Source organism: Cucurbita moschata, unplaced genomic scaffold (genome assembly GCF_002738365.1).
Source record: "Cucurbita moschata cultivar Rifu unplaced genomic scaffold, Cmos_1.0 Cmo_Scf00023, whole genome shotgun sequence".
Lineage (NCBI taxonomy): Eukaryota > Viridiplantae > Streptophyta > Magnoliopsida > Cucurbitales > Cucurbitaceae > Cucurbita > Cucurbita moschata.
In genome coordinates, this window is record NW_019268539.1 from 1,064,389 (window position 1) to 1,075,013 (window position 10,625).

A 10,625-nucleotide genomic window follows, 5' to 3' on the forward strand; every position below is an offset into this window, starting at 1 on the left:
TTTTTTTTTTTTTTTTTTAAATTTATATATATATATATATATATAGTTTGTATTCTTCTATAATGATGGTTGCTATTGATTAGTGAAAATGAATAAGATTGTTTTGCCCTTCCAGTGTTCACAAAATTAAAATTGCAATTTGGATATTCGCTGAATCTATATACTTCAATGAATCGGAAAACATACAAGAAAATTCTAATTGCATACCAAACAAACCTTTATTGTTATTTCCTGTGTCATATTCTTTTGGCAGGAGCTAATCTTACGATTGAACAAGGAAAATGGCTCGCTAAAACAAAGTTTGGAAGGCACAAATACATCAACAAATTCACCTAGAGCTGAAAGTTCCAAATCACCATCAAATGGAACTAATGAAATGAAGGTAATTATTGGAACGCGGATGAAAAATTATGAGCTTGATAGATTACTATATGTGGGGCTGGTTTTTTTTATTTTGTGGTCGTGTGTCAGAATTATCACATTTTTGTCAATGACATTACAATGTTATTCCAGTCCCGGCTTTTGCTTTAATACCTCATGCTGCGTGGAAAGATGTTAAAGATGTTATTCCTGTCCCTGCTTGTACGTGGTTTGTTTGGAGGCTTATATTTCTGTAGTTGTAATGTAGAGTTACAGCTTGAAATGCAGGTTTCGAAAGTTTTGATTTGGGAGATCTGTGGGAAGGATTGGGATTGGGGTAGTAAGTTTAGGTAGTTTTCTTTGGAAAAGCTGGCTCGACAAAAATGAAAAAATTTTCACTAGGAAGGGAAGAAAACTACACCCATCTTTTTAATATTATTTTGTATACAACAGCCACTTGGTGCAAGCTTGACAAATCTTTTTTGTAATTGCTTCATTAGTATTTTCATTCGTGCTAATTAGAAGGGTTTCTAGCCTCCATTAGCATTTTGTATATTTCATTACCGAATGAAATCTGTTTCTCTTTAAAAAAGAAAGTCTGGGTAACATTGAGACCTATGGGTATGTCCAACAAACTTGAGGCTTGGCAAGCCCGGGAGCAAGCATGTTTTCATCTTAAGCCAAGCCCATCCTAATCCAAACCCACCTAAAAAATCTTCTAGGGACTTGGACAGGAGGACACATCGGCACTTAATATTTATTCATTTATTTTACGTGTTAGTGGTTGATGTATTCAGTAGCTTGTTGGAAAAAGGTATGAAAGAGGATTGTTTACGAGACCTTATGATTGGAATTTATTACATACACTTAAACCACCTACCATTTGCATATGAGACCCTCCTTTTCTTGGCTAATGATCATGACAACTAATCAATTAAAGGAGATGTCAAGCTGTTTGAAGTCCTCTTTGTCTCAAGATCGATCTACCTAACTTGTCTGGTCCTAATGTGAATGGCGGGGAGGTGAAGACCCTTGCTGCTTTGTGAGGTTGTGATGGATCTTGGCCTCTTTCTTGCCTTGCAATGCTGTTGGGCGGGGAGAATAAGTGATTTGGAGTTTTAGGAGCTCATCAAAGATAAGGTCACTAGAAATTTAGCAAATTGGAAGAACTTATACCTTCAAGAGATGCAAGGTTGTCTCTAGCAAATTGATTTCTTTAAAAAATCTCCCTTCACTGTACATTCATTTTCAAATGTTCAAAACAGACAATCAAGAAGCTGGAGGAAGTGTACAGTACAGAGACTTTATTTTGGCGAGGTGGTAAGGGAGCCACTAACCTCATCAAGAGGATACTTTAAATTGATCAGGCCATGGATCAATATCGCAAGGCCTAAGTGTTCCTCCAAGGTTGACAAACGTTATAAACCAGTAGTTGGTAGGGAGAAATTCTCTTCCAGGAATATCCTTGGCTCATGAGTGCTCCTCTTTGGTCTGCCTTGCCTAGAATATAGTTGCTAATTCCAGGATTTCAGTTATATCTGGAGTTATATCTAGTGCTAGTCTGATGCTTAAAGGGATTGAGGCCTAAAATTTAGAAGAAACCTCTTTGATGCATAAGTGGAGGAGGGGGCCTCATTATCTTCTTTCATAGCAACCTTTTCTCCGTACAATATAGAAGTCTTAAGAGCTTGGTCCCTTGAAAGGTGTGTCATTTTCACCGTTAGATCTTTGATCCTCAATATTGTCAACCAGAATGAATGCCTCAACCCCAAAGGTCTTTTTTTATAACGTTAAAATAAAAAGAAATGATGCCTCAATCCGTAGGAGTTGCATACGGCTTCTCCAATTGGACAAAAGAGAATCAAAGTTATAAGAATGAAAAAGAGATGATAGTTTACACCAGGATATTGCTAGGAAGATAATATGTCAAAAAAACCTATCAAAAGATGGATCTTTGTTAGTGAAGACATGATGATTCCTCCCAATCCAAATCAACCATGAGAAATCTTTGTTGATATGCATCCAAGAAGCATTTTCTCATCTGCGAATGGATGACCACCAAAATTAAGAGAGAGAAGGCTGGGTTTTGGTTTAGGAATATTTTACATTTCCCCGTGATGTTATTTTTTGACTACTATATATATATATTTTTCCTTTTTAAAATGATTATCATGATATCATGGCGACCTACATGTTATTGTAATTTTCTGGATACATCTTTGTTTTTTGTTTTATCTATATTTCGATCATTTTGCAGGGGAGCGATCAATCACCTACCCGACTGCTTAGGGGGAAGACCCGGCGTAATGGTATTGTGTCTAAGCAGGATGGAATTACTAATGGAGCTTCACACTCTGGAAAACTTGATTACCAGAGTAAGATGGTACCAGAACATTCAACTTCACAGGTAAAGGATACGGTTATGGAACTTTTTACTCCCTGTTAGAGAGAAACATTTCTACCAATTTATGCAGGCAAAATTTAATAAATTAACAATCTTAAATAATTTTTGGATTTTTAATCGTCATAAAATAATCTTAAATTAACGGTGATGAGCTGGCCTTTGGTCAAGAAAGGGGGCAAGCTATATGCTTTCAATGTCATATAATTAAATTTACAGTCATAAAATATAAATAAATTTTCATAAGCCTAATGTTGTTAGGTTAAATAGCAATCTTCCAAATATAATCAAGGTAACTGAGGTTGAAATAGAGTAGATGCTGCAATTAACTCAATGTACTCAAATATGCATATTAACGAAAATAGGGTATGATTCTATTTGCTTTGAAAATAACCTTGTAAGAAAAATCTTGGAAAATTGATTAGAATTTGAATTATGATTGAAATTCTTTTGTAATTATACTTTTTTTTTAATTAAAGGTAATTAGAGAAGCTTTTCGTGATCCCTTGGCTTTGGTTGTTTTTTATCCTTGTGTTGTATGTTTTTATCATCTAAGAAGTAATACGGCTCTGTTCTTAGTAAAAAATCATTTTTCTATATTGTTTTATGTGCAAGGCTCTTTGCTCTCAAATATAGGCTTAGGTACTAGACTTGAGTAGTTGTGGCTTGAGAAAGGATCGTTGGCTGTCTTCAATATTTCTTTGTTTCTCTCTTATTCTTATTAGTCTATAACATCATGCAAGGATCTTCGTTAGGCTTGAACCACTTTATAACGAAGAAGAGAAAGGTCAAGGGTTTCAAATGCTACATTAGCTCAGGACAGTCTAGGGATAAAGGAGCTATAGATGGGTACATCCGAGATCGATTTGGAGAGAGTGTGGATCACAACAAGGGTATTGTGTTAAAAAAAAGCATTATATATCCGAACCTAATTGTAGTAATTTAATTATTGGGATTGAAGAGGTTCAGTTGTACGTAGAACCAAAAATCCACAGCAAAGAAGCTGGTTTCCACTTTCATAGATGGAGAATTTTCTTTTTGAAAAAGGGATGCTTCTATAGTTAGTGTAGAGAAGGAGAGGAAAAAAATGGGTTGGAATACTGTGCTTCGGTACCTTCCAAAATCCAGAAGATGATCAAGGGGCTATTTAGTACTACTGTTAAGCTGGGAGCATTTGGACGTAAATGGAGAAAGTTCCATGGGTCTAAATTGTCAAATTAGTGGAGGTGAAGTAGGCAGAAATGTTATGATGAAACTGTCAAAAGGGAGGAACAAAGCCAATTGAATTGGAAGCAGGCAACAAAGAAATGGGGTGCACTAGAGAAGGGCTTGGTGTCCAAGTGTTGGAGGCATGAAAAGTTGGGGGGAGAGATTCGTAGCTCGTGCAAATAATTAGGGTTAGGAAAATTTTGAGGTTTGGTGCTGGGCATGATAAGTTTTGCTCGAGCCTTTTTTCTGGTAAAAAAACAAGAAAAAGGAAAATCAAGCAGGTTGTCCATATTTATGGGCCTGGGGGGGCCGATCTAACTGAAATATCTAATCTAATCTGCTTGTGTGGGATTGTTCAGGTACTTTTTAGCAACACCTCAATTAATAATTACGAGAGGGGCTCACAGCCAAGTAGAGGGAATTGGGTAGAGAAAAAAGAACGGAGAACTATGATTTTCTATCGATTTATTCCATTTGAACTTTTGAACCTGAACCTGCAAAACCAATTGGCATCAATCAAAACTTCATCAATTGACCAAAACTTGGAGACAAGAAATGTTTCAAGGGAAAAGCAGTCTTAGTAGTAATTTTAGAATGAATGTTAGAAATATGATAGACAGAAGCCTCCAATACATTTTACATATGCTGGGAGAGGCGTATAAAGAAGACAGAAGGGTGTGTGATGGAGAGCGAGTTAGTGATATGAAATAAGGTGTCTTAATCATGCCACAAAGATTTCATGGTGGATGACAAGATTGTATCATATACGTTTGGATTTAGGGAGGTTTTATTATATTTTTCAATTTTAGAATATTATTTTTAAGATTTGAAGTTACAATTAATTAGTGGTCATTATGGTATTGATGGGCATGAGAGGTGTAACCTTTCGGTTGACCATAGGGTACTCTAAGGTTTGTTCTCAAGGATACAGATAGCCATTCATGTTGTTGCTTTAGCCGGAGGTTTTGAATATTAAAATGAAAGTTGCATATTTTTAAGCCATGAGTTTGTTCTTTTTGCATTTTTTGTGTTTAGATTTGCATGCCAGAGTCATTGAAGTAGTCTTGATCAAGCTTTCTTGTGGAGTGATTTGAATCATGAGTTTAGAAACGAGATTTCTTACTCTTGATCTTGGTCATCAAGATAATCCGTTATAAAACATTCCTTGGGTTGATTTCTTATCGTTTTTGGGGTTATTGGATAATTTAGACCTAAAGATCTTGTTCTTCAATAAGGTTGGTACATTAAATCCCAGAGTTTCATAACAGTTAGGGTCAGGGAGCAGAGGAATATTTTGTTATTGTATGGGCCCCCCCAGCATAGTATATGTTAGGAGTGTGGAGATTATCTCAGGTATTTTGTAGTATGGGAGACTATAGACCTATCAGTTATCTTTGTTTTCCATGTTTTCCTCTCTTATCTTATAGTATACCCTCAAAAGACTTGCTCTCGGTTGTTATATCAGAATATCATTAGGATATTAGAAGCATACTAGCCGAGGTTATTTGTTGGGGGGTTCGTTAGCTGCAAATAAAGTGAGTGGGTTTGAGGAATTTGAGGTAGGCGTATATTGGGATTATTATAGGAAGAAATTTGGTCTTCTTGAACGTTTAACACCTTGTGATTTTTCTCTTCCAGTAAAATCAATAGCATGTTTCTATTGATACCCCATTCAATTTCTGGTTTAATAGTTTTTTTTTGCTAGTGTCTGTTTACCATCACAATATCATCTTCCTAATGCCTTTTAATTTGTAAAAAACCAATCACTTATTTGAATTTACTTAGTTTTATTTGTTAATGATAAATGAACTTGACAAACAGATATATGAATTCCTTCTAGGAGCTTACAGATTTTCAAGAAGGGAATATTGGATCACTGCAAGATGTGCAAACTACTCTTGAGATGAAACAGTTAAGGAAGGAACTTCAACAAGAAAGGGAACAGTTGGCAGATGTCCAATTAAGATTACGAGGTCACATTTTTCTCCTTAAAGATTGAAAGATTTGTCATTACTATTTTTAATATACTCCTATTTATTTCAATTTCTTGTTCCTTCATTGACTCCTCTCTGATAATGGATATTGATCTCAGTCTATCTCTCTCCCTTACAGAGGAGCAAAAATTGAACAAAAAGTTCCAGGAGGAGTTGAACTCTCTACATGTGAACAAGGACAAAGTAAGTTTGAAATTTAAATATTAATTATGAGTTTACTTGGAGCTGAAGTTTCAAACTGAATATACCTTATGCACAAGTTATTATTTTTTAATTTCATGTTTTCTGTTAATTGTCTTTTAAGTTTGTTTACTTTGTCTTTCCTCTGTATATTGTTATTTTCTCTTTTGTAAGGATCCGAAAGTGCCATGCATTCCTGAATATCTAAGAGAATTATTGACCACGTTACTCACTCTTTGGTTGGCAAATATCAATCTATTCCAACTTTTGATTGTGTCAATTAAAACTTCAAACTAACAGTTGTATTAGTTTAGATCCTAAACTTTCATTAGTTAATCAATTTTGACCATTTGTCAGTGATTTGTAGCTATTTTGAATTAATTCCATTTAAAATCAACTTGAAGTCATCGAGATAAAATTATTCTTTTGCAAAAGTCTCATCGAAGTAGGAAAAAAAAAAAACCAAGTAATTCTTTCTAAATAAGTACAGAAAAATAGAAGAAGCTGAGCAAATAAAAAAGTCTCAAATTTAATGATAAACTGCTATTGTCTATTTGATCCTCACATTTCTCTCTGTTATATATATCAACTCTGCATTTAAGGAAGTCTTATACTTGTATGAAAGTAATGCATTAACAGTTTTAAAATATAATTTTATAGAGGGTTTAAGTTGATTCACTCGCGAAAGTTTAGGGTCTAAATTGTATAATTGTTAGCTTGAGGTTTTAATTCATACAACCCACAAAGTTAAGGGTACAATCTCATTGATTTATGAAATTTACAAAAGGATGGAAAATTCATGATTAAATTAAAAGGCTATCCAGATTTATTAAAAGGGAAGCATAGCTATAAGAAGAGAAGAGATTAGACAATTTACACTGAGATACAATATATTTATTAACAAGATCAAAGACCTTATTGAAAGATTATTCTTTGTCATTGAAGATCCTTTGATTCCTTTCTTTCCAGAGTAGCCAAAAAAAGTCCATAGAGATGCTAATCCAAATCAAAGTTTTTTCTGTTTATGAAAGTGAGCCCCACGTGAAGATGATAGAAAGTCTTCAACATGAAAAGGAAAAACCTCTGACCAGCCAAACTTTACCAACATTTTGTCTCAAAAAACCTGAGTGAAGGGGCAATGAAGCAAGATGTGGCTTTGAGATTCATTTGCAGCCTTACACAAGGAGCACCAACTGGGGAAGATGGCCATATAGGGCAAGCATTTCTGTAAGAGGTCCAAAGTATTAACGCCTGATGAGGGATTTCCCACAAAAGGAATTTGTTCTTCTTTAGATAGCGTCCCTTCCAAATAGTTTCAGCCAACAGAGAATCATATAAGGTTGATGAAGAGATCATATCCTGCAAAAGAGATTTAGTAGTGGAAAGTCCATTAGTGGTTTGAGACCATATCCACCAGTCAACCCTTCTAAATAGGGTTGCTGAAGCAAATAAATCAATTCGGTCCATTCAATAGCTTCAGCATCCTTGAGGTTCCTACCCAAATGAAATTCCAGAAGCTATTGGGGTGACATGACTCCTTGATGGTGGCAGTTTTCTGTTGAGACGTCTATATTGGAGAGGAGAGCAACTAGCCAAGGCCCCTCTTGAAAGCCACTGATAGTTCCAAAATGAATATGAGCCCCATCACTCACTAGAATTCAAATACACCTAGTAATGAGGACGCTGCTGCCTTTTAATGAGGTGCCGTTGCCTTTTAATGACTTGGCATGGCCCTTCTGCTGAGAGTTGAGATGAAAGAGAGGGATGGTCATATTTATAAAAAATAAGCCTTCTCCAGAGAGTCTCCCTCTCATGATTATACCGCCATCCACTTAGAACGCAATGCTCTATTCTTGTCTTTTGGGGAATAACCCATCCCACTTTGTTCAATGGGGAAGAGAATTTTTCTCCATTCGACTAGGTGGATGCCCGACCCATCTGACCCTACTCTCCAAATAAAATTCCTGCAATGCCTTTTCACTTCTTGAGCCACCTTACTAGGAAAATTGATAATGGGAAGGTAGTGTGTTGGAAGATTGGAGAGGGTGGCTTGAAGGAGCATAAGCCTCCCTCCTTTGGATATAAATCAGGAAACCCACGAAGATCATCTTCTCCCAATTTTTTATATCATTGGGGCTCAAAAAGCCAAAAGATTGGGGGAGATGTTGAGGGGTAGTCCCAGGTACGAACTTAGCCTAGTCCCAACTTTACACTCAAACCGACAAGTAAGAGCCTCAATTAGAGAGAACATTGATGCCCAAAATTTAAGAATTGTGGAGATTAATGTTTAGACCTGATACCCTTTCAAAATAATCAACAACTTCGAACAGGTTGTTCAAGGAGTTGTCAATCAAAGGGGAGAACAAAATGGTGTGATAGGTCTTGTCCAACAATTTTATTCATCCTCAGATGGCAAGGTACCAATAAATATTAGAGAGTTTCCTATCTCTCCTAATTCTCAAAGAGAATGCTTAAAACGGATGCAAAAAGATACTCTACTTAGCAAGTCAACCAGCTAAATATCCAACTTCTCTAGCCCATTCTAACTAAAAAAATACCTTGGGCCACACTCCACGAATACATGTTTTCCATCTCTCACTACTTTCCTTCCCTTCCTACGTGTATACACTTCTACAATCAGGGGCCTATCATGGTGCCATTGGAAAAATAGATATGGTTGAGGCTCACCTTCCCATTTCTCACGTGCTTCAATTTGACCTAAAGATTCTGCCTGTGTGAGTAGTGATTTAGGCTATCCATAACAAGAATGAAGAAAGCAAGGGTACAAAGGGTCACCCTGGGAGACCTCTAGTATAGATCCTCTCCCTAAATGGACCATTATTGATGATAGTGAATTTACCAATGAGATGCACTTCGATCCACTATCCCGATTTTTGACCAAAACCCTTTGGAGCGAGGATGTTGTTGAGGAACCCCCAATCATCCTTGTCAAATGTCTTTTTCACATCAAGTTTAATGTCCGAGGATGTTGTTGAGGAACCCCCAATCATCCTTGTCGAATGTCTTATTCACATCAAGTTTAATGTCCGACCCCTTCCTCTTTTTTCCTTTTCCTTTCATCAATTAATTCATTGGCCTTGTGTGAGGCATTGAGGATTTGTCTTCCTTAGGCTGTTTGATAGTCAATGATACTTTGGGGGAAAATGGTTTTGAGTAGCTCGGAGAGAACACAAGCCACAATCTTGTAAAGATAAGCGGTGAGGCTAATAGGCTGAAATTCGGCTATCATGCAAGTATCCACTTTCTTGGAATAAGAGAAATGTAAGTCTCGTTAAGTCTGGCTTTGATAATTCCATTCTTAAGAAATCTTGGAACACTCTCATAATGTTACTCCCTTGTTCTTCCTACGGCTAACTCATAGAACATCCTTGTTATGCTCTGCTGGCTATTTGCGAGAGAAAAAAGAACTATTGTGTTGTGAATCACAGCTTCACAATGCATTTTTGTTCTTTTGTAGGCACTAATGAAAGTACTAGGAATCTAGGGCTATCTTCTTAGATTTTGTTATGATGTAATGTGCCTTTAGAGCATAGGTGCACCTAGCATTCACTTGGCTGCGTGAATGCCTAGTATCACCAATATATGGTTTGCACAACACACCTGAAGTCAACTCTTTAAACCAGGATGTGTCTTCCGGTTATTCTAGGGTTAGAGGATGAATTGGAGAGCTGTGTCATTGTTGCAGTGTTGATTATGTTACTTTCTGGTCACTCTTTACTGGAGGTCAGGTCATTCCTTTGAATATGTCGACATATGCATGTTTGTTAGTAACTGTACCCAATATGCCCTTATTTTTGTTTGCTTATTAACATTTTACCTTTTCTTAAGCAGGCATCGTTGGAGATGAGCAACATTATAAGAGAATTGAACGAGAAGAAATTAGAAGTAAAGCAATTGCAAGTTGAGTTGAACAGAAGAGAGAATATGAAGTCCGATGATAATGTGGAGGGATTGAAGAGATTAATTACAAAATTGGAGAAAGAAAAAAGTACTCTTGAGGTCGCTAAATGATTTTTAGTTTTTGGTTGGAATAAGTGAGAAATGTGTTTTATATTTATAAAAATTTCTGTGTTCTCATTGTCTAATATTGGCTGCTTCTCATGTACAGATGGGAAAAAAGGAACTTGAAGATACATTGGAAAAATGCCGAACATCTTCAAGTGTTGAAGCCCAATCAAGTTCTTTGGAAATGGCGAATAGGCATCTAAGTGGTTCAAACGAGGTAATTCCGATAACAATCTGGAATGGTACCGATTTTGTTTACCAGCTGTTCAGATTGTTTGATTTCTCATGAAATCACTGCAGATGTGGTTTGCCTTTATGCACTATGTGTTAAAAAATTCTTGCGTATACTGGTTAAATGCATTGATAATGGCGTTAATGAATTGTCGGTTGACTTCCTTTTTTTTTTTTTTTTTTTTTTTTTTTTTTTTTTTTTTTTTTTTTTTTTTTTTTTTTTT

The 10,625-nt window shown here is 36.1% G+C and overlaps 1 protein-coding gene across 2 annotated transcripts in view; it reads left to right on the forward strand.

Annotated features, from left to right (window-relative positions):
• Positions 1-10,625, forward strand: part of LOC111460268 (golgin candidate 3-like) — a 19,120-nt gene that overhangs the window by 3,170 nt on the left and 5,325 nt on the right. Inside the window, exons 3-8 of one of the 2 annotated variants that reach the window (XM_023103440.1) lie at positions 254-382; positions 2,618-2,767; positions 5,811-5,943; positions 6,083-6,147; positions 9,994-10,164; positions 10,274-10,387. In XM_023103440.1, coding sequence (XP_022959208.1) covers positions 254-382; positions 2,618-2,767; positions 5,811-5,943; positions 6,083-6,147; positions 9,994-10,164; positions 10,274-10,387 — 762 coding nt within the window. The remainder of the gene's footprint in view (positions 1-253; positions 383-2,617; positions 2,768-5,810; positions 5,944-6,082; positions 6,148-9,993; positions 10,165-10,273; positions 10,388-10,625) is intronic. The other variant, XM_023103441.1, reaches the window with a different exon arrangement.